The following is a 23,965-nucleotide window of genomic DNA, read 5'->3' as shown; positions in this document are numbered from 1 at the left end:
TCACGAATAAATTTATTTAATTTAATTGAACAAATACAAATAATTTATTATTTAAACGAATAAATATAAATAAATAAAATAATTATTTTAACGAACTCGAATTAAATATAAATATTTTTAAAACTAAATAAACAAACATAGATATATATTCATTTATTCATATTCATTTTACAGGCTGAGAATTCCAGATAAGCTCTGAGGTTGGGTCAATCATGGTGGAATTTATTTTGCATTATTTGGTTATGAACTTATGATTCGTCGTATGAACATTTTCAAGTAAAAAGGATATAAAACGTCGTTTCGTCAATTATTTTGAGAAAGCTAAACGTTTTGGGCCAAGACTTAAATGAAAGTTTGAATGATTACAGACTTAGAGATTGGCCCACAAAATGTTTTGGGCTTGCTTTAGTTTGCTGTACTCTTGTCTTATGGTTACTGTTAAAGACAGTGAGCAGCCCATGGATTAAAAAATATATATATATGATAATTTATGTATTCGTTTCATATAAAATTTTAATAATTTATCAATTTAAATCATATTTTACATAAATATTATGTATCTTAATTTATATTAATATGAAAATATAAAATATATATTTTTATTTTGTTATACTTATATATGATTTTTGTTAAAATTTTAAATTATATCACCATTTCTTTTATTTATATTATTTTTGTACTATATCACCGCATCATATTATCAGATCTACCATAAAGCACTTGGTCAATTTTGAGAAGGAAACAGAATGGGCTAATTGCTTCATGAAGAACTATTTGATGAACCTATGAAAAAGTAACATCAAATGGTATTCCTATGGAGCACCATTGAGTGAGGGGCTTTAGAATAATTAAGAACAAGAATTGAATGAAAGAAAGTAGTTAATCTTCAGAGTCATGTGAAGTGCGTATGTAAGTTAAAACATCGTGTTTTGGTTCTCAGATCATACAAAAATTTCAGAATTCAATCATAGTTTTGCAACTCAACCAAAATGTCAGACCAAATTCTAATGAAAAATTGGATTTATAACATTCATTTGCTCAAGAAAAATGCACAACCATGTATTACGCCAGATGGAAAGTTCACAGGAAAGAACCTCAGAATTAAATTTCTTTCCGAGAATTGCCAGATCAAAACAATCAGCCAGTACTCGTCAATCCAAAGTAGGTTTCATACATTCCATATTGAATTCTAGCACAAAAACATCAGCATGTAGTTAACTGAAATCACGCCACCTCAAGGAGACTTGTCATGTCAACCCATGGCAATGGAGAAATACTGCAACATGGCAACAATTACTTATGTTTCAGTTTATCGCCATTTTAAGCTGAAGTAAGTTCCCCGCAAACTGTAAAGGTAATTCCAACTAATTTACATATGGTCTCACTTTTATTGTTATTTCTTCAATCTACTGCTTTGATGTCATTGAGCTATCTGACTGGAGAACATTGCCTTGGCCATCTGCATAAGGTCTAATGAAAGTTCGGCGCCACCAGACCTCAAAGGCTCTCTGAAGATTTGGGCAGTTGTCACCAGCCTTCAGAAAACTGCCCAACCAAGCAAGCAGAAAACTCCGCTGATCCTCTAGAGGTAATGTGAGGATTGTCCTACCGATGCCTTCTTCCACAACTTTCCTATCAAATGACCTGCAGCGATGTTGCAACCAGCTATAGTCATTGATCAAAGGCTGCAGCCAGGTTTGTAACAACAACTGACGAGTATCCTTAGCTGGTAGCAACTCTACTTTTCCAATTCCAACAAATAGCCTAGCCGTAATGCAGCTAACATGGTATCGAGACACAATAGGCAGCTTGGAATGTAATGTTGCTAAATCTTGCTGCCTAGCCCACATTAGTGCAAATTCATCTGCTGCTTGCCTGTCAGCCAAAATGTCAAGCAACCATGAGAGATTATCAGCCTCTAAAGCTATTTGTTTCACCACAAGTTCTTTGGTGTCCATGGGTTTATCAGCGAATTCTGGTTCAGCTGCTAGCTTGAACAGAGACAAAAGTGAATCCAAGCAGCTTCTGCACGATGTATAAATAGTTTCATTGCAGATGTCAGCTGAACAAGCGTAACTTGGATGACTATTATTCTCCCTAAGAAGCTTTAATACTATGGATTTCATTTCCCGCCGGCCTCTCTCCTCATTGCTTTTGAGAACAAGGTCCATTATGTGTGAAATTGTGTCGTTGGGGAGGTTAGAGACATCAGAAGAGATGCGTTTTAATACTGGGGTGACCCCAATACCTTCACCTTGGAGTCGCAAAACTGAGGAGACCACCTTTTCTTCTTCCTGTTCGCCAACCCAAGGAACTGCTTCCAAGTACTCCAAGCATGATTGTATGCATGAGTTAAAGCCAAGTAGTTCAGCAACCTGTAAAGAAGTTCGTGACATGCATAAGAAACTTTCTTAGAAGGACAAAAATTTTAAAATACACAAGCTGGCTTCACACAAAGCCAAAAAAAAAAATGACAATTTACAAATACATGCTACGTGAATTGAAGCTTTTCACTAACCAAATTCTAGGATATCCATCAACATCCAGGTGAATTTTTAATAAACAAATATTAGTAGCATAACTAGCGATTATCATTCAGGGAAGGACATATGATAGACCATGCATCTTCAAAGTTTCAGAGCATCCATCACTAAGTATGTAAGTTTGAAACAGATCGTGCAGGATAAGTTAATGGCATGAAGCAGAGAAACAGGACATAGGCAGTAGCTAATGGGATCAACTCATAATCATTTATAACCCCCTTCTACAAATTCTCCAAGAAACAATCATCCTTTCACAAGGCAACATCATCATTCTGTCTCTGAGGATGGAAATCTATCTCAGCCAATAGATTTACTAAAGAAAGAATAGGAGATTATGGAGGATACAGGCAAACCCTAATATTTATAACAAACATTCTCAATGGTAGCATTGAGTATTTATTCTGCTTTCCAAGTATAAGAAAGAAAGTTCAATCTGCCAGTTATGCATCATGGCACCATGTAAATGTAAATATGTCTTGTAATGAAAAGCTAATTGCCCAACAAGTCCGCCTACATTAAAATTTGATAGTATACTTTAGATTAGAAATAATAGCAAGTATTGAAAATGCAAGAAAAAGTTACACAATACAAGGTGAATAAATTTAATCATTGAAACTAACATGAAGATAGAATGACATATTGATTCTAACCTGGCAGGCATGAAATCCAAGTATACAACCTCTGTACCAAAATTTAGGCAGATAGATAAGAGGAAAACAAGGCTATAGAAAGATTATGCTGGTAAACAGTCAAAAAGTAAACCCAGGTATTTAAGAGAAGGTCTCAAATTAACAAATGTGCTTGATTACGCAGATATGCCTTCAATCTGAGCTTGAAACAACACTGTCTCCTCCCTAGCTTCTATGAAGTTTGAAGACATATGACAACAGTTGTGTACCGCTACTAAGATTATCATTTGTTAAGATTGGAAATAAACTACAAATGGTGTCCTTAGTATGTGTGTTTGTGAATGCACAACATAGAAAGATTCAGCACTAAAAATAGAAAGGTCATAGCATCAATATGCAAATTACCTTGAGAATGCGGAGCACTCGTGAAACACTTTGTTTGATCAATCGCTGCTTCATTTCTTTGCAGTACATCAGTCCCACAGTTTCAACATAAATTTCAACATCCTCGCAGTCATCAATTTCGAGGCAGGACAAACGAGACTCTTGTTCAGAAAGTTTATCAGTGAAAAAACTGCTATGCTCGAGTAAAACTTTCTTGTGGAGACTCAATTTCACACAAAACCCTTGCTTTCCAAGTAGAATCACCTTCATATCACTGGTTCCAGGTTCACCAAACTCAATTGCTACCTTCCTAGGCACATGTTCTACCTTAGGCCTTGGCACCCTCTCAGGAACAATTGGTTCACTAATACCAGGACTATCTGGAGTAAAAGTTATTTGATCCTCAGAGGTAATTGCTGGCCTTATTGTAGTGGTCATTGGCTTCTTCTCATTTAATGGGATCTGTTTCTTTTGAACAGTAGTTTTGGGTGGTGGTGAGGAGGATTTGGGTTTGTTTAGAGGATTTTGTGATTTAAGACTCTTTTGGAACACAACAGGAGAGGGACAACACCAAAAACCTTCAGGGGTCACAGCTATTGGGACATTTCTAATCTTGGTTTGGCCTTGCTCTACCTTAGTAAGTCTAATTTCAGCCATTTTCAGCAAGAACTCAATGCATTATTTTAAGAAAATAGGGCACAGACCACCTAAAGTTAAAGTTGCTAAAGATTTCTATACAGTAACAAATTAGCTCTCTCCTCCCCAAAAGGACTATACAAACCTGCCTAAAACAATAAGTGAAATTTTATTTGAAACAGAACATCCTAAAATTTAAAGCACTCCAATGTAAAGCTGTCATAAGATAAAAACAAACTTGAATGGTAATCCAAATTAAGCAAAATACAGTTTCTAAAAAGTAGGAACCTAAAACTTCTTCAAGACACTTACTAATATGTTAGCAATACAAAAAACAACAACAAATCCCAGAAAGACAGGGAAAGGGAAAAAAAAAAGCAAAATTTTTAGAGATTCTCTATCTCCGGACTATAGATGAAAAAAAAAAAAGGAAGAAACTTGAAAACTCTTATCTATACAAATAAGAAAACAAACACAAAAAGAGTACCTTTTTATAACCAACAAAGAGAATCTTGAAAACTTCCAAACACTAAAACCTCAGCCAAAGAAAGATTGGTGTTCAGGTTTAATCCTGGTATCTACCCTGAATTTACCCATTTCTTATTTCTTAGTTCTAAGCCCACGGGTCCCTAAAATGGTTGAGTGAAAGCTCTGGTGTCAAGCATCAAGGGAACCATTCAACTCAGACTTTGCCCAGGCAGAATAACGAGTGAAACATCACTCTTTCAATTTTTTGTATTGAAAAAAAAAAAAAAAAAAACCCACAACAGCTAAAGTAAAAATAAACGATAAAAAAGAACTTGATGCGGTTTGGTTTGCTTTTACTTTAACACTGTTCCTGTCTCAGCAATGCTTTTGATGATTGTTTTGCTTTGCTCCCTTTGCATGTCTTTGCCACTTTGAATATTCTTTCTTTTTGTCTTAAAAACACTTCCTTTTTGAGCAAACAAGCTTTCCATTTTTTAATTGTCTTTCATCATCGTTCTTTTAAATTTTCTACCTTTGTTAAGTTTTTTTTTCTTTTAAATTTTGCCAAACCCATAAAATTTTGGGTTCTTTTGGCCTTTGAGTTGTTGCTTTTGTGGGCCGTTGCTGGTTTTTCTATGCAGAAGTGAGCATCGTTTTCATGAGTGCCGGTGGTTTATTGAAATGACTGAGATGCCCTCAACTGGATGTTTAATTTGGTTTTCAGAGTGGGAACTGGTGAAAGGGTATTGTGGGGGAATGAAGGCCACATTCTTTTTCAAAATAGTATTTTCTTCTGCAATAGTGATCCACTCTATTTTTGTGGAGGTTTTCATGGTATTTTCTTTATTTGAATAATGTTATTATATCATATTGTATTTAAATAATCTGCATCAAACCCAAGCAGCTTTAATTAATATCCCATTGCATTGGCAAGTTATGAAGATTGTAATCAAACAAGTCAGGTTGTTGAGTCTTAATTCAACTTTTCTCATATATGGCATATTAGTTAATTCATCATTTCTTGATCCTCAAAAAACAAAAAATTAATGGAAAAGGTGTTTTGCTGTAACTAGATGGCCTCTTTGCTCTCTGATTGGCCAGCAATTCAGATCTTAACAAAAAGCTTCTGAATAGATCCATCTGTCAATGAGAAAAATAATAGTAGTAATAATAATAATGGAAAGAGCGTCATTCAAATTGATTCATGGGAACATAAAAATATACTTGCCCTGTTTGAAATTTGCTACTCCCCCTACTTGTGCTTTATAAAAAGGAAGGAAATGATCACAATCAAATAAATATCAAAGCAGCTTTTCCAAAATCTTTTTGACTTTGGGTTTGAGGTTGGCTTCATTCTTTTGCTTTTGGTTTTCCTCATTTCGGTGCTTATCTCTTTGAAAAGCTCTGCTGTAATGCAATAATGGAGTGTTTTAGTAATGATGGAAAAAAAGAGAGGAAGGAGGTTTAATCATCAGTGGTTCCTAAAGGAAAACCATTTGCAAAGATGGCCTGGCTGGAAATTTGGCCCACCCTTCCCATTCATTTGAATCATTCTTCGTGTGGTGGGTCGTCCCTGCTGGACTCGTCTGCCACGTTTATGCCTGCTATCAATTACTTACTAATCTAATCTAATAAATGTTATAACCTTAACTCTCCATAATTTGCTGGTTTTAATGTTTCTACCTTCTTTGTCTTCAATTTTGTCATACCCAAAAAATTGTGTTTGACAGAAGTGCTTCACATCTTGAAACAATTGAGTTTGGAACCTTATCTGTAACATGTTTTGGCTCACTCTTGAAGCACTGTTTTTGTTTTTTTTTTTGCCATGCATGTGGATAACGTCCAAAGCCGATCAGCTGAGTTGCCTGCCTGCTATGTCTGTGCTTGATTTTTGAACTGTCACCCCAAACCCCTTGCCCATGTGGTCATTGTCCCTGCGTTGTTTCTTTACCCTAGCTTCTCTTGATCTCCACTGCCCAACAAAACTCAATTTTAACAATGGAAACTTAACAAATAATTTGTTAGAAGCTTGAACTTAAATCTTTCATTCATCAAATTAGCATCATTCTTTAACATGTAAAAACTTGGAGATGCATGCCCTCTCATATTCCTTCCAAAGCTTTACTTATTATAGTGAATATAATAACAGGTCCATTTATCCAAAAAAAAAAAAAGGGGTTTGGAATGAAAGATTCTTGATATGCCCAAAAAGTCGTAGCCTCAAAAAGAAATGGTGATTTGCAGAGAAAATAAAGCAATTTTAATGTCATATATTACTCCAGAATATTGGTAGAACATTTATTATTGATAAATATAAATAAATTATGTATATGAGCTACCTGAAAGCTATAGGAATTGAATGCCTAATATTTTTATTGTACAAATAACACATTACCTTTGTTTGAATGTTCAAACTAAGAGAATGACAAAACACAGAAAGCTATTCAGCTCGTGTTCCCTGCTAATGGTAATCATGTTTGGTTTTTCTTTATCTGTTCAGTTAAATGACCCTGGTATTCTGATTATAGTCTTTCTGTTTAAGATTTTTGGTTTTTGTTTTAATAGAAGATAAATTCCTTTTTTTTTCTGGTTTTGTTTGGCATGGATTGGTACTTCTGGTTTCCCCTCTATGCTTGTGCTTTTTTTGTTAATCTGCTAAATTAGAGAATCTCCCCTCAAGGAGAAATGCAATCAAGCATATTGCAAGAGTGGCAATGTCGCTTGGAGTGTTCTTGTTTATTAAGGTTATGATTGAAGATTTTGTAAGATAGCAGGATTTTGGTCATTAGATTTGACTCAGAGAGTTGCATTTAATGACTTTATCGGAACCTACGGATCTCAGGCAAAGAAAGCAGAAGAAAATTGCAAGAGTTGTTGAGTTTGGTGAGACACTGAACCATTTCTTCCCCCCCCCCCCCCCCTTTTTTTTTCTTTTTCATGAACCTCAATTCAGGGTTGATCACTTTTCCTGTCGGGAATCTACCAGATACGTTACCAACACACCATAGTTGATCATAGGAACTACTAGAATTTTGCTTTCGTGACAATTATCAGATGTCAGTAAAAAGACTGATGCATAGTGATCCCAGTTTCTGTTTGTTTACGAAGAAAATTTGTTCATGACCCACTTGACAAAACTGAAGCTTAGACTGATACATAGGGATCCCTGCTTCTGTTTGTTTACGGAGAAAATTTGTTCATGATCCACTTGACATAACTGAAGTTTCGACATGACAGTAATGATAGATCTTGTCTAGTCATGTAATTCTTAATCAGAGAGTTTCTGACATTACACATACATTTGACAATTTCTGTCATTTTACTAGCTGAATAGACGTCTTTATTGAGTATCGGAATAACTTGAATGAAGCAAGGCATAATAGGAATTACTCAAAACTTTACACAAAGAAGAACAAACTAGAGAGTTTTTCACAAATAAGGCTGAGGCACTACTACCAAAAATAAGCAATTCACGCATGCTTAAAAACTGCTTTCCAATATTCCTAGGCTAAGCTATCAACCCAAGAACTCCGAACGTTGGGATAAAACAGAAAATCTACAGTACGCCCTACCCAAAAGTGACTTAACTACTCAAGAAAGAAGAAAAATAAATGGGGGAGAGGAGGGGAGAATTTAAAAAGGGATCCGTCAAATACAGTGTAAGCTTTCATCCCATTTCCTTGGAGCCCGTTTACAAAGAACTACTTTCGGTACAATCTCGCTTGGTCGAAAATTCCATACCGCAAGTTGCATTATCTGTCAGGAGCCTGCTGAACTCCATGGCCCATGCTAGAGATTAGGCAGTTTACTGTTGCCTTGGTGTAAGAATCACGTGCTAAAAAGTAGAACTGTTCGCAACAAGAGTGCCAGATTCAGTCCGGTGACTCGCTTGATGGAGGTAGAGCTCCTGTGTTGGAGCTCGGTATCCTCATTTGTGAACTCAAAAAGCAAAACCTTTGATGCCATAGAGACCCCATAGTGCTGACTGAGGGTTTAGTAAAGGCGGCCACGACATGCAGAAGCTCCACATAGACATGGATAACCTTGTCCAGGTAGCAGTTTATATTGATAGTCAAAAGTCAGCTCTTCACCCATAGCTATCTGCAAAATTGTAAAATGAAAGGGTGGCAGGGTTCAATACATTTATAAAACTAGAACAATGAAATTCTTAGTTTTTTTTATTTTTTGAGAAGTAAATAGAATTTTTCTTAGTTTTTTTTCAATAACAAGAGTCTTCCATAACTACTCCTAATTAGATGTGATGGTAAAACCAATCCAATGAAGTTAAAATCATGAATAGCATTGAAGAGATCACCTACACATCTTGGTACAACAAAAAAGGTCAAGAGATGCCTATTTGAAACCTTCTTTCTTTCAACCAATTAAGCTCTTTTTTTTTTTTGACAAGTCACCCAATTAAACTTAAGTCATCTAAATTCTAAACCACATCTTCCACAAAACATTTTGAACCATAGATCATCCTCGATTTCACAGATGTTACAGCTTTTTACTCTACACTGTCGAGAAGAGCTTACATCTTGACTGGCATAGAGACCAATGTGAGCACGGTGACAATCCATGCTGTCCACAAGAACTTGATGATTCACAAGATTTGCTGAGCAACTGGGGAGAATTAAAAGGAAAGAAGATGAAGTTATCAAGAGTGAAGCAATAGAAATTCAGGATTTCAAAAGTAGAGATACGGGATTCATTGTACAGCAAAGTTGAACTGCAGCACTTAGCTACCTAGTTCCTCTAAAAAGTCATAAATGCCAAAGGGCCAATTACTCGTAATTAGAAAATGGTCAACATATTTAAATCTCTGAATCCTCAGTCACACAATTATAATGGTCAAGTTACAATTTAGAAATACCAGAATCAACAGTATCGGAAAGCATTTCAGAATGCGATGCATAGCCAGTGTACCCTCACCTATGATTGATGAACCGGGAAACATTTCCATATTTGGTTGCATCAATAACATAGCGGACCTGTCCTTCAATCAATCGACTCATATCATTGATATGAGAATCAACGTTATACATGTAGTTGCAACCATCTCTATCATACCTGAAATCCGATCATATAGCCTATTCAACATAAAGCATAAAAGCAAGCATAAGATGAAAACGGATATTCATAAATTAAGAAGTGAAACCTGGTAAGCCTATTGTTTGCCTCCTGCTCATCTAAGATCTCACCAATGCACTCACACACAAATGTGCCACTCAGAATTGGTTCACCAGCCCTGACTCCCCAGCCCTGAAGATCAACACGAAGCAATGTCAAAGGACAAAACTCTAGAATAGAACCAAAAATTGAAATCATTACCTTATTCTCTGTTTTGAAGACTTCCAATTTCACTCGTACTCCATTTTGCAAGACCCTATTTGGACATGCTCTATTGCAGCTACACATGTGGTTGCATTCATAGACAAGGTAGCCCTCCTGCAGAGTTTCACAAAGGTTTAATCACAAGGTATAAACCAGAATCAAAGAAAGTAGCAAGGGTGCCAACCAGAATATGTAGCCATATCTACTTGCCAAAAAGGGCTTTTCATTTTATAATGTTTTGAATGGTGAAGCTATGAAATTCTAAATGGGGAAAAACATCATATTAGATGCTTAGGTATCATATCAAGTTGATGATGCGCTCCTTGACAAGACAATTATAAACAATTCACTGCATGGCAATTGGCAAGCAACAGCAAAGACAAATAGAAAAGCATCTAATTAAAAAGAGTCTTCAAGCTAATAACAGCACATAATCTTTTATTTGAGATTTGAGTAACACTATAAGCGAGCAACACCACGATATGATACTTTAGAGTGTGGTTGACAGAACAAGAATTAAAGTACCTCCAAGATAATTAGCCCTTTGTCATCATAGGGAAATCTGCCACGCATGGGTTTCCCATATATGTCTCTTGCATCTTCATAATCACTATCAAAGAGATATACATGATCACATGTCTCAGGACTACATGATGAATTGGAACATGTGCACCCAAGTTGCAAACTCTGAAAAGACATGTAAATCATAAGAAGGAAAAATGAAAAAAATATTACAAAATAAACATACAATTTAAACCTATCCAAGCAATGTAAAAATGTATCCCATCATGCAAGGGGTGAGATGCATGTCCTTGTCTTAAGAAATTGCATTTGATGGTATTATCAAACAAAGCCAAGAAATATCCACGTTAGGGAATTATCAAGAATCTTAAGAATAACTTCAGGTGGTAAGGTCATGGTGACATGCAAGCAATCTATATGAAGTAGCAATAGAGAAAAGGATATAATAATCCAAACACAAAGGCACCTCAGCATCAAGATCAAGGGATTGATCAAGCAAAGATTTTGTAACATAGGTAAAATTCTCCCAAGGCATAGAGGATCTAGCGTTTTGGTCATTGGAACTATCACCATAGATGTAAAGGGAATCAGAAAGACCTTCATCCACTACACAAGCTACTGGAACTGATTCCTTTCCAAAGCTTAAATCATCACACAAGACACTGGCCTTCTGCATGGACCATTGTTTAAAGTGTTGTGAGTCAATGATATAGTGACACTCATCCAGTTCCAACTCCTTATCAACATTATCCAAGGAATCTGCTGATGGGTGGCCCCCAAAATCATTAGGAAAAGAAATCAATGGGGACAGAAAATCTGGGTCCTTGACAGGCTTACATCCATTTACACATACAAATTCCTCTTGATGCCACTCGACTTGAATGTTATGCTCACTGCAAAGCTTGGCTGCCTTGAGGTACATACGCTCTGGTAACATCCCATACTTCTCCTCCAATGAGGCTTTGAGGCTCACTTGGCAACAAGAAGAGCAGGCAATAGACAAAATGTCTAAGTTATTAGGTCGTGGTTTTGTTTTATGAACTTTGGAAAATAATTTTTCTGCAAGGGATGAGCACTGCAATTCTGCTAATCTGCCAAGATTTGATGTCCCCGTTACATGAGGCTCTACACTAATGATGTCAGTGCCAATCGACTTTGATGCCAGAAGGCGTTTTTTCATAGTTGCAGTTGCCCTATTCCTGATCCTATATGACACTGCCTCCAGACCTTTCTTAAATCTAGGATGGCTAAGTCTTCCAGATTTTAGTTTATATGCATAAAATCGAACCCCTCTCTTCGGGGGACGAGAGCTCGCTAAACTTGGTCCCATGTGAGCAGCCTGGTGGTGGCGGCCAAGATCAGGCAGCAAATCAAACTTCAAGCCGCAAAACCTGCAAATAAACTTTCGAAAACTGCATACATTCTCTGAGTTAGTCTCCAAAGAAGCTGAATTGCCGAGCTCAAGTTTCAGTGGAGATTCCTCACGCATAGATAGATTATGATGTTGAGCAATCTTTGACAGTCTAAAATCAACAGGATGAGTTGACAGCACATGCAACCATAATTCCTCGGTATTGCCAAAATGGTTGCCACAGGGAATGCATCGGAGAAGCATGCAGTGTTCAACAAATTGTACATGGTGTCTCTCCTGAACATGGGATTCCAAAACTTTCTTGCTGGTAAATGAATCTAGGCAGATTGCACAAGCATAACCTCTAAACAACCATTGTGCTTCCTTTTTATGATTCTCCATCCAGTGTGTGCCAAGATGCTGGTCATCAAGAAATTCCACTGTGCAAATTTTGCACTTAATAGTCTTGTCATCATCAAAGCTATCATGGACGGCCAATGGCAAGGGAACTGGTTCTTCCACAAAAGAGGACAAAGGTGCACCTTCGGCACCATTGAAGCCCCATAATCTTTGGATTCTCTCCTTTTCACTGTAAACCAACTTCATTAAAATTTCCCCAACTCTAAAATTTTTGGATGCTTCAGAAAGGGCCCACTGAAGTTGAACTTCCATAGGAACTGGGTTTCTTAGAGATAAAATACTTTTAAAGAGCTTGTAGAAAAGTTCACATGCTTGATGTAAATGCAATTTTTGTTCAAGTAAATAGCAGTCCTTCAAAAGATCAATAAACACTTCTTTGGATACTATCCTGCTCTTACCATTCCTTGCACGCTTGAGCCAGCTTGGAAGGTGTTTATCACAGTATAATGAATGCCGCTTAGGACTTTCATTACAAGGATCAAAACCACTATGGGAGAATAAGCCTATGCAATGCAATAATTCTGTGCTATCATGATCTTTAACAGAATGTCCAGGCTTCTCAATTAAGCGGTTTCTTCCATGCAACACATCACCCTCAGTTATTGACATTGGCTCCACTTGCAGGGGACTTTCACTATCTCCCGCCAAAACTACATCTCTGCAGTGAGTGGTTTCTGAACTGGGAATAATCTCCACATGCTTCCTTTTTGCGTGCTCTGGAGAATGGGAGATATTATTTTCATCATTTTTAGGTCTGTGTTTCTTGCAGAATGAGGAGCCACATAGGGACCGATGCTTGCATCTAGTGCCAAGCACAGTGGTAGCTTCACACATTAGTGTACCAACAGGGGAAGTAACTTCTGTTTTGCCAGAGCTACCAATAAAACGAGAGGCCAAGTGCACACAACAATAAACATCCCCATCATTTGCCCACCTCACACACTGCCTTCCCTTCGACTCTATAAATGCTATGCACTGCCTGGTTTTACTCCCAGCATCTGTTGATTTCTTAGCAACTGCTTCATTCACAGGTGTCAATTCCACTTCTTTTGGCTGAATGTGCAGAGTTGAGGTGCTCTTGACCTCTTCACTTGCTGGTGCTATTTCAACATCTTTGCCTTTGAAGTCAATGAGCTCCGAATGCCTTGCTTCAACCACAATTTTATCCCATCTGTCAGTCAAATTATTTGATGTGTCCATCGGTGTGGTTTCCTCCCTCTCATCTTCATTTTTACAAATTTCTGGTATTGGCATATTGACATCTACAGCATCTTGGCGACTAAAAAAATCTGAGTCAATTTCAACAGTTATAGTTTGATCAGAACCATTGCTTTGCACCTGGGAGGCATGTGTCTCTGCACGGCGGACTTCAAGCTTGGGCCTCTTCTTGCTAACTTGTGTACTTATGTTTGAGGGACCATCACCGTTCCAATGATCAACATCTCCAGCAGTAGATACAGGATGAGATGTTGAGAACCATTTCATTACTTCATGCTTCCAGGTTTTCCACTCAGAACCAAGTGTGGGCTGCACCAGTGCATCCCCAAGAGATCTAACCTCATTCCACAGTATAGTATCAAACAATTCCTGAATCAACGACAAAGAAAAATATTACTTTTATCAATTTGACTATGCAATCAAAAGAACAGTCCCTGCCCCACGAGAAAAGAAGGCCTTGCAACTGATGCACACGAGAAAAGAAAGCCTTGTGACTGATGCACAGGGCCCCTTGTTTGTCTTGATGGAATGTTAGGATTCATTGTAAAAGCTTTACTTCAAAGCACAAAGGTGAAGGAAGAAGGTTTCTTTTCATCTTTATTTTGGGTGGGAAAGGAAGGGTGGCAGGGAATGTTAGGTGACAAAAATTCTACAAATATGGGAAAGCCATTTGGGATTCATAATTTTGAACCAGATCATACTTCAATATGTACAGATATTAACATCAATGTGAAACCATAGAATGAGACATACCTCCTTTAGCAATTCAATAGATTCAGCACTATGTGAATTCTGACATTGTTGTACCCATGAGTGAAAAGACTCTTGAAGCCAGTTAGCATTTACGTAGTGGGGCAATATCCTCTGCAGGGAAGAGAAATGATACTTAAATATTTAATGCATGTAAAAGATGGGAATGGTGGAGGACATAGAGATAGATTAGATAAAACAGTGTGGTTATGATATTGACAGCAGTCTTACCCAACTTACCTCAACAAAGATGAACTCAACAACTGAGGATTCGTGACTATTCAGTTCCCCTCAGGATATACTCTCATAAAGCAACAACTAGAAGTCTCAAGAAAAAGACTTAAGGTTTAAAAAAAGAGACATTTATGAGTTTCTAACAAAAGTGTAAGTTATGTATTAAATTAAATCAATTTCAGGTTAAGAGCAGGATGTAGTAGGGAAGACCTTGCACTAATCTATGTTTGTTCATGTTCCTAATGCCTCCCACCTTATTTTTATTTATCCTTAAGGTTCTACATATGTCAAATCATCCACATTACATGCTATTATTTGGTGGGTCCACCGTCTAATGCTGATAACTTTTCAGACATCTTATGAAGTATGTCAAGTAAGTGAAGCAATTACACTTTGAAGTTTCAAAAGCATCTTCCCAATATCAGAATAACGACTGCAGCGAGAAGCCTCCATAGCAAATTCCTTCCAGACAATCACATTACGTGCTGTCTCTATCAAAGCCTACACAAATAGGAGAACTCTGGTAATAAGAGAGCCAGGGAATTGAGGAAATATATTAAATATAAAAAACAATACCTCGCAATGAAACTGATCAATTATATTCAGCATGCTAACAGCTAGCTTTTGCATTATGTACCTCCTTGCAACAGATAGATCTCTAACCATTTTTAGTCCAACTTTATGACTCCTATATGCAATAGGTTGAGGGAACTCATTAATGGATTGGACAAGTTGAATGTCTGCCCAAGAATAATTCCTGGTGTGAGGAAAAAATATCACAAAATACTGCTTTCGATCATGAGTTGGTTTTGCTTTTAAAGTCGATAATGGCCAGTCAGCCCTTGCACATCTGATTCCAGCTTGCCATTTTCCTCTCCACTATACTTGGAAAAACAGAAGAGTATCAACATGAAAATAAATCCAGCATGTATTTTTATCTCCTAGCAAATGAAAGAATTAATAAAATGATAGCAATTTTTTAAAAAATTAAGAAAAAACCAAACAAAAATTTAACTGGGACATTATAAACAGGAGTTTCATAGAGATAATATTCAGATGGAATGATCAAGGAAATTTGAGAGAATAAATAGATAATGTGTTAAGCATGCTAGTACACAAATTCCAAAAATAAACAAAAGACATATTGAGAGACCACATCCTAGATATGGTATTTCATAGAAATTAAAGCTAAAACAAGAAATGTTACCTTCACCCATAATGCCACAGATACATCACGCTCTAACCAATTGGGCTCAGAAAGAGACAATTCTCCCTCCCTTTTGCTGCTTGGTGATTCACTTTCAATGGTGTCAACGATTAAATGAGAGTTTTCACAGGCCAAGTGAGGTCCAGTGCAATAATTCTGTGCATTTGAATCATCATCTTCATAATCATGTGATCCGCAAGATAATCTTAGGCCCTCTGCCTGGCAATCATAATATGAAGATCCACTATGGTGTTCTTCTGAAATTGGCAATTCATCCCTTGTGCCTTGACCATCATCCTGTCTTCCTGCTTGAATCCCCTCCATACTTAGCAACAAGTCATTCATCCTACCATCTGTCACCTGAACTTGTTTTCTATGTTCCAAGCAATTAGATTCTCCGTCATAAGTAAAAGTTGTTCCTGAACTCGGTTGAGCACAATCAGAATCCGCAACATACTGAACACCAGAATAGGGGAGCACTTCCATGATTCAAACTGACATCTCTAAAGCAGAATAATGTGCATATGAACATTGATTATCCCCCCAAGTCACTTTCCTGTCCAAACAAAGCTCAACCCATGCAAGAATGAGATGATGCAAAAGAAACATTGTCAAGGAAAAGTTAAAAAATTACAGAACAATATAATACATTATGAAGAGGATTGAAAGAAAGACGTAACAAAGAAACCAGCTACACTTGTGCATGAAAATATAAAATGCACAGCTATGTATAAATGAGTGTAATTCATGAAATTTAAACGAGACACGAGGATCCTGCAGTAGGTTGAACGCATAGGGCTTAATGTATCATTTATATGCAAACATCTAGATAGGGGTTAAATGACCAGCCTAATATGGTCTCAATGACTGCAACATGTTACTTATTTCATTTTACTTACTCTTTTAAAGAACGCAACATCTTCCAGGTTGCTAAAGCTAAAGGTCTTTTGTCAGCATTAAATTCATTAGACTTCGCCTTTTACAGCAGTTTATACATTTCTAGAACATCCAAGATTAAGTATACAATTCATAGTTAAAATTTATTTAAATCCAAGCAGAAATTTAATCATTTCGGCACATCAAATATTTAAAAAAAAAAAAAACTTGCACTCTCTATTATTATCAATCATTTCATTTTCATTTTCAAGCAATTAATTCATCGAAGTGATAAACATCTTTTCATAGAAATGAAAAAGGATATCCTCATGAAATAGGTAAAAAAGTACAACTAATTGCTTCAATATTATTATCAAACCAGAAAAACCAAAACTTTCCATAAACTAAATGGATTACCTTTATTTTGTAATGTATTAATTAGTAATATAAAAACCCATTTAGGCATTTTATCAGAGCGTAGGGTTCCTGGTGAAACCTAAGCTATTTCTCCAAAGAAAACTGCAGCATGGTTAACACCCATATCCTAAAATCCATCTCAAAAACCAAAATTTCCAGAGATCATTAGCTAAAACCCCTAACCAACAAGACCCAGGAACATAATTGCCACAGAACCCTAACATAATCAACAAATTTCATCATTTATTAATTTGTCATAATATAACCCCCCCAAAAAACCCTTTCCATTAGGTTCACATTATGAAAATCCCCATAAACAGATCATCAAAATGGTGACAAGATGGTAGGTGGGTCCAAATTCCAGATCATGTAATTAAAAAAGATATATAATCCCCAAATTATATAACATGTAGCTAAGGACATAAGAACAATTAATGTCCAAAAATTGGCTAAACTTAGAAGGGGAAGGGAAAGGGTTCATTATGTTTAAGATAATGGGTTTATTTAGGGGATGGAGGGACGTGTAAGGTAGGCAATAATACCAACATTTGTAGGACATAGCTGCACGGAAAAGCACAGCAAATAGCAGCTAGGAGAGAACCATAGAACTAGAAATTGACTGCAAAATGTGACATACATAACATGCACGATAACATGCGAAAAGCGGTGGCTAGTGTATTTTACCTTCCATATCAAGAGTTTAAAGGGAGATCACCCTACTTTTATTTCCATGGTTATTGGTTTTTTTGGCTAGGGAAATGGAATTGGAGAAAAGGGTTTTTTTGCCTTTGGGTTTGAGTGTTGGGAGGTTAAAGTCTAGGGAATAGATAGTAGATGTGGTTTGTGAGTTGGGCATGTGTCCCGTGGCCAAAATTGAAAGGGAGATACAAAATTCAAGATAAAGAAAAACAACAAAGGAACATAAAAAAAAAAAAAAATTCGTGTGTGTGGATGTGTCCTAACTCAAAAGACTTCTAAACAAATACGCAGACCAAACTCAAACTGGGTTTGGTCCGTGTTGTGTTCCCATAATCCTATGCTTTGGTACGTGTCGTGGGTCTAAATCAAAAAAGAAGGCTTGGCTTTTTTTTTATTATTTTTAAATAGAGGGGAGGAACTAGGAAATGGAGTTTTTTGGAGAGGATCTGAAAAAAATGGGGGTGGCTTTGGGGTTGTTGGGGCCTGATTGTTATAAATTGGAAAAGATGAAGAATTGGTTAATGGTGAGAGAGATTTCTGGTATGGTTTCAAGGTCTACTAACAGTAATAGTAGTAGACATCGAGATGCGAAATTTAGGTGCTTCTCATGTTTTGGTTTATGAGTAGAGTCTACGGCAAAACGGGGGCTATTGGCTGTTGCTACCCGCATTTCTCATTGCCCTTTGCCCTTTCACGTATCAGATCACCCAACCCCAACCCCTCATTTCTCTCTCAGTGGTTATTTACATCATTTCACCGTTTTCATTACACACTTCTCCTAACCTTTTTGCTTTGTTTATCCTAAGTACTATTATTTTCGATAAATAAGAATAATCATACAATTTTGAACCTAACATTTCTTAATCAAAACACCCAAAATGCTTTTTTTTTTTTATTTTAAAATACGGCATTCCTTGAGTTCCATTTGCAGATAGAATATAATTATTAGAGCAGAAATGGTGACTTACCGAATAGATAGGGAACTCATATCTTTTCCAATTAAGGAAAAGAGTAGATTTCTTTTGGTTGTTGCTTGTTGGAGTATCCTTCTTTGTTCAATAGCATTTACTCGAGAAAATTAATCTAGTTCTAATCAATATGAAACTTTTCTTTTTGATAATAAATACCAAATTTTTTCAATCAGGATTTATATTGGAACGAAAGGTATGGACATGGAGTCATGGGCCATTTACCGGATGCATCAACAACTACTGTATTAATATGATCAGTGTGATCAATCACACAGAAGCATGCTTGAAGACTTGAAGAAGTTAACCCATTCGAGCTGTCTTCTTCATCTTGAATCCAATATGCCAATAAAAACATTGGAGTTTAGGAATTAGGACTAGGAAGCAAGCTTATTCATTGCGCTTTTCTACCTTTCAAGATGAGATAACTTTGACAATCTCATTTTTGTACATAGTTAATATGCACAAAAGCTAGAAGAAAATTTGCTATAAAATAAATACTAACAGCAATAGCAATTTATGTTGGAAAGGAAGAAAAAGGAGAATTCAAACAAAATTCAATAGTTCATTCAAGCCAGAAACATTGGACTTTTTCCAACACTAATGGCCGGGTTTTAAAGAAACTTGTCCAAAACCTGCTTTTATCCTGCAATAAAGTAAAAAAAATAAAAATCAATGGATAAATACCAGTAAAAGAAAGGGGAAAGGAAAAATGTAGAGGGCTTGGGGGGAAGGAGGTGCCTAAGCCCTGAGGAATGAGGATGATCAAAATGCCAACCTTCTGCCAATTTTTGGGTAAGAAGGCTACAATATAGTGACCAGTAATCATTGAACTCCAACAAAATCCTGGTTAACTAAAAAGAACAATGATAACAGCCATAACAATTGTGAGATCACAACCCCAACTCCACCCCCTAAACAAAGGAAAAGAAAAAACTGGATTTGAGTTCACAATCATGGAAAATACATCATATGACAACTATCATCCTACTTCAATGTATTTTCACCTGCATATGCAAATATAAAAGATAGCAGTATCTGTACCTTAGCTTGGATTTTTTCCTTGTAAACATTTCTAATCAAGTAGCTCACCCAAATTAAAACATGGTACTACCAGGAATTGCCAGGAGAACCTGATTACGGATTTTCTGACAAAATCTTTCATCAAGCTGCTTCAGGAATCAGAAAAGAACTCAATCCAAAGACAGTTAAGGAAAAATCAATAGGCAGCTTTTAGAAGCAGCTGTCAATACTAGTTAGAAGAATTGTTGCAGAACAATAAAAATAAAGGAAATCAAATTACAACAATAAGTGAACTCTTCTAAACTAGGGGATACAAACCTGCACAAGAAAAAAACTACAGAAAAATTAATGGTTCAATCAAATTTTATGCAGGGATTCACAGCAATATTCTGGCCCTTATTCCAGCTTTTCTCAAATGACATGTAATCCCAATTAATGATAACAAGGGTGATATCCAAATTCAGTTTGCCAACCAAGAATAAAAATTTGATCGGTCTCTATGGCAGCATAAAGTCATGTACTTTCCAGTCTTGGGTGTTGAAATTGAAAATTTTCTGCATTTAGAAAGCAATAATTATTGTACTTGTCATAATCATGATCATAAACCCACCGTGCAAATGCATCAAACCAGAGTTTTTATTTGTTTTTGACACAATAATTGCATGCATTCAGGCTTCAGGGGCAACAAAGTCTTTGCAGGTGCACCAAACAAGGGGGAAAAGTGATCAAGAAATGACATGAATAAGGAAAAATACATAAAATTCTAGCAAAAATTTACTTCCAGAAAGCAAAAATTTATCAATTAAAAATGTAAAAAGTTATATCGTGAAGCAAATTATGCTATTCTTACCAATTCTAACAAAGCAAACCCAGAAAAGCTGCAATGGAACATTAACTGGTTAGCAAATCCACAAACTAAATCAAAGCTGAAGAAAAACAAAGAAAGCAAAATCAAGAAAAGGGAGGCCATTGAAGCAGATATTTTACTTCTTTGTCCGAAGGCGAATGAAAATTGGCAAAAAAAGTACAAAAAAATTTGGACCATTTCTCGATTTGTGCGTGTCATCCTTGCGCAGGGGCCATGCTAATCTTCTCTGTATCGTTCCAATTTTATCGGATGTCCCCGAAGGGACGCTGCTCCGAAGCGGAATTTCTTACTTAAAGGGTAACACTAAAGCGTAACCAAGCAATATGGGAGTTTCAGCTTCCAACCACGCTTTTTGACAGTTGACGTCATCTAGCTGACCAGGGCAATGACTTTCAACGAAAGCCTTAATGGCCTTGTGTGGACCTTTTTAGTGTATTCATAGGTCTGTTAAGTAGAGTCTTTGGTGGGGGGGGGGGGTCTTTGACGTTAGCCCAATCAAGAAAACAAACATAGGCCTGAAAGTACAAGTCCAAAAGCAAAATCTTTATGACTCAAAAAGGAGTCCCAACACAAGTTTTTTCTTTGTATGTTTTAAGAACTATTTTCTGAGGTCATTGTAGAATTAGGTCCTTTCAGTGCAATGGGAAGTTGTAAGCTCATACTGAAATCCGTCCTAGAATTAAAGGTTTTGAATTCAAATCTCAATAATAATTTAAAAAATAAAAAAAATGATAATGATAATGAGGGTGAAATTGATCGTGCAACAGTGAGATTCGGAAATGAAATCAGTGATGAGATTAGTTTAAATGGCTCAAGTCAAGTAAATTACAATGGACTCACAAAAGGAGCTTCTGCCATTGATGAATTATACAAATCATAAACATAATATAAAGTTTATTTTGTATGAATTTAGTTAGGTGATTTTTTTTTTTTTGCTAGCCCACCTTTTCATGTGTATCTAGCTGCTAAAGCAAATTATCTTAGATTTAAGTGTTTAAAGGATTAGGACTTGTGGTTTGACTTCAAGTTTTCAACTAATTGTAGTTAATTTATAATTATTATTTTTAGTTGAATGATTTAAGGTTCACAATTCAATTCGAAATCGTAAGATTTTTATCCCATTCAATTTTATAAAATTAATTTTTTTTAAAATCAGACTTTGAATCAAATTAAATCAAATTTTTTTTATTAAAAAAATTCAGATCCCATCAAATTTTTAACAAATTTATTTTATATTGATTCGGTACATATATAATATTTTTATAATTTATTTAATTTTATATTTATATTTTTATATTTAAAAATAATATTTTATTAATTTTAAGTCAAAACAAATTGATTACGATTTTATATATATACAAATCGAATTCAAATTATATATATATATATATATATATATAATCAAATAAAAAGCTCCGACCTGACATCTCTATCATTGATTCTACCTTCTAAAATTTGCTGTACAACCAAAGCACAATAATCCACCTTAGGGTTTACCTGCTCTGTGTCATTTTATTATTATGGCCTTTTTGCTCCATGTACTATTTTCTATTGCTTTTTGAAGCCCCCTTTATTCTATTATCTTCCTTGGAGAAAATTAAGTGTAAGGCCATGATTTAGTCTTTTCTTAGTCCATGAGACATATTTCATCACATGACAAGTACATAGGCTAAAAAGGAGCCTTGTTGTGGACCTCCTTGGTGGTACTGTTTCTTTGTATTTGTTCAAAATTTTAAGCTCATGATTGGATACCAAGAAAATTAAAGAAAGAAACCCAACGAACGTTAGGTGTAAAGGAGATTTCATTGCCTGAATGTTCTTGATTTACACTGCTGCAATTGTACACCATTGTGGGGATTAGGACCTTGACAATGATTTAATTATCTGCAAAGAAAAATAGAACAATGACATATTGCTGTTGATTGATCCCCTATTGATGCATCAATTTTCTTTTGGACTTTGGACCATTCTATATAAAGAGAGAGAGAGAGAGAGAGAGAGAGAGAGAGAGAGAGAGAGATAGAGAGAGAGAGGGAGAGAGAGAGAGAAAGAGGGGATGGAGTGGGGACATAAATGGGGAATTGAGAGATTAACTTTCGTTGGTTATGATTGGCATTGACTTCCTTGTCCAAATGTCTTTGGAAAGTTCACTTTTTCTGTCACAATTGTGGGATTCTTTACCTTCCCTAGTCTCCAACCCAAGCTGCCACAACCTTGTATCACCCCCCATATGGCCATAAGGGCCATAGCCCTTCCCATTTTCCCACCACTATACATACACTGCCAAATTGCTTACCCTCTTTCTTCTTTAGCCAATATTAATGGGCATTTTCTATGGATTTTGTGGTTTTGTTTGGCAAACTCAAGGCATTGTCTAGTCCCCCAATCTTTGAGGCTTGACAGATGCATGGGAGTTTCAGTCTTTCAGATGAAGAAGCGTTGCTTTTGAATTCTGAATCATATTTTTTGAAAAAAGTTATGTGATTTTGGCACTTCATTATTGTTTATCTGAATTGTCCTTCTCTTCTTATGTCACAAAGCTAATGACAAAGCTGGTTTTGTGCGCAGAATGATGCTAACTACAAATAAATTTGAAAATCTCTGCCTCCATATGCATGCCTCAAGAACTGATAAATCATCATTATCAAATCAGATACATTTACACCCGCAGATAACTGGTTTAACTAGTAAAGAAGTATGAACAACATTTTCTTTTCAAGAACATGAAAAAACAATTGGCACTGCTAATGACATGCTGTAGTAGATGGTTACATATCTTGTGATAAGCTATATGAACAACAATTGATAACAGGACAGGTTGAGTTATAATTTTGTTTCCAGATGCGAAACTTAGGTGCGACTCATGTTTTGGTTTATGTTTAAAGTCTACGGTAAAACGGGGGTCTATTGGCTATTGCTACGCCCATTGCACTTTGCCCTTTGCCCTTTCACGTATCAGATCACCCAACCCCTCCTTTCTCTCAGTGGTTAGAGTGGAGCCATGCTGTCATTTGCATCATTTCACCGTTTTCACTACACATTTCTCATTATTTTCCTATAAATTAATGTTTTTTCCTCATTTTTTGGCTCTGTTTTATCCAAAGTACTATTATTTTGGATAAATAAGAGTAATCATACAATTTTGAACCTAACATTTCTTAATAAAAACACCCCAAAATGCTTTTTTTTTTAAATACAGCATCCCCTTCAGTTTCAATTTGCAGATGGAATATAATTATTAGAGCACAAAAGGTGAATTACTGAATAGATGGGGTACTCATATCTTTTCCAATTAAGGAAAAGGGTTGATTTCTTTTGGTTGTTACTTGTTGGCTCAAGAAAATTAATCTAATTCTAATCAATAATTATGAAACTTTTATTTTTTGATAATAAATACCAAAATTTTCAATCAGGATTT

The 23,965-nt window shown here is 36.0% G+C and overlaps 2 protein-coding genes, 1 long non-coding RNA gene, 1 other non-coding gene and 1 pseudogene across 6 annotated transcripts; 1 reads left to right on the top strand and 4 right to left on the bottom strand.

Moving 5' to 3' along the window:
• Positions 1-944: 944 nt before the first annotated feature.
• LOC111300023 (BTB/POZ domain-containing protein At3g50780-like) lies at positions 945-5,167 on the bottom strand. The gene is made up of 2 exons (XM_022895614.2): positions 3,578-5,167; positions 945-2,375 (listed from the first exon to the last, which is right to left on the bottom strand). The coding sequence occupies exons 1-2, from the start codon at positions 4,211-4,213 to the stop codon at positions 1,407-1,409; spliced, it is 1,605 nt and encodes a 534-aa protein (XP_022751349.1). The 5' UTR covers positions 4,214-5,167; the 3' UTR covers positions 945-1,406.
• A 1,528-nt stretch (positions 5,168-6,695) lies between these two features.
• LOC149513886 (uncharacterized) lies at positions 6,696-7,668 on the top strand (annotated as a pseudogene).
• Positions 7,669-8,020: 352 nt separating this feature from the next.
• Positions 8,021-18,297, bottom strand: LOC111300021 (histone-lysine N-methyltransferase SUVR5-like). 3 transcript variants are annotated; one of them, XM_022895611.2, is made up of 12 exons: positions 17,674-18,297; positions 15,697-16,252; positions 15,066-15,368; positions 14,880-14,990; positions 14,259-14,369; positions 10,983-13,874; positions 10,520-10,681; positions 9,992-10,108; positions 9,819-9,922; positions 9,593-9,730; positions 9,196-9,283; positions 8,021-8,761 (listed from the first exon to the last, which is right to left on the bottom strand). In XM_022895611.2, the coding sequence occupies exons 2-12, from the start codon at positions 16,180-16,182 to the stop codon at positions 8,654-8,656; spliced, it is 4,620 nt and encodes a 1,539-aa protein (XP_022751346.2). In that variant the 5' UTR covers positions 16,183-16,252; positions 17,674-18,297; the 3' UTR covers positions 8,021-8,653. The 3 variants fall into 3 exon arrangements, 2 of the variants coding, with proteins under 2 accessions (XP_022751346.2, XP_089604097.1); XM_089747971.1 differs by lacking the exons at positions 15,697-16,252; positions 17,674-18,297 and having other exon boundaries at positions 15,127-15,225; XR_016330048.1 differs by lacking the exons at positions 8,021-8,761; positions 9,196-9,283; positions 9,593-9,730; positions 9,819-9,922 and having other exon boundaries at positions 11,114-13,874; positions 17,674-17,809.
• Positions 18,298-19,117: 820 nt separating this feature from the next.
• Positions 19,118-19,573, bottom strand: LOC149513885 (uncharacterized). Its single transcript, XR_016330049.1, has 2 exons — positions 19,435-19,573; positions 19,118-19,302 (listed from the first exon to the last, which is right to left on the bottom strand). It is a non-coding gene; the product is annotated as an uncharacterized LOC149513885 (long non-coding RNA).
• A 1,136-nt stretch (positions 19,574-20,709) lies between these two features.
• LOC149513884 (U6 spliceosomal RNA) lies at positions 20,710-20,812 on the bottom strand. Its single transcript, XR_016330155.1, has one exon. It is a non-coding gene; the product is annotated as a U6 spliceosomal RNA (small nuclear RNA).
• Between the last annotated feature and the right edge of the window lie 3,153 nt (positions 20,813-23,965).

Source organism: Durio zibethinus, chromosome 18 (genome assembly GCF_047325235.1).
Source record: "Durio zibethinus cultivar Kanyao isolate XHJ-2024 chromosome 18, ASM4732523v1, whole genome shotgun sequence".
In the NCBI taxonomy this organism is placed as follows: Eukaryota; Viridiplantae; Streptophyta; class Magnoliopsida; order Malvales; family Malvaceae; genus Durio; species Durio zibethinus.
The sequence above is the reverse complement of the archived record's forward strand: the minus strand, read 5'-3'. Positions and strand labels throughout refer to the sequence as shown.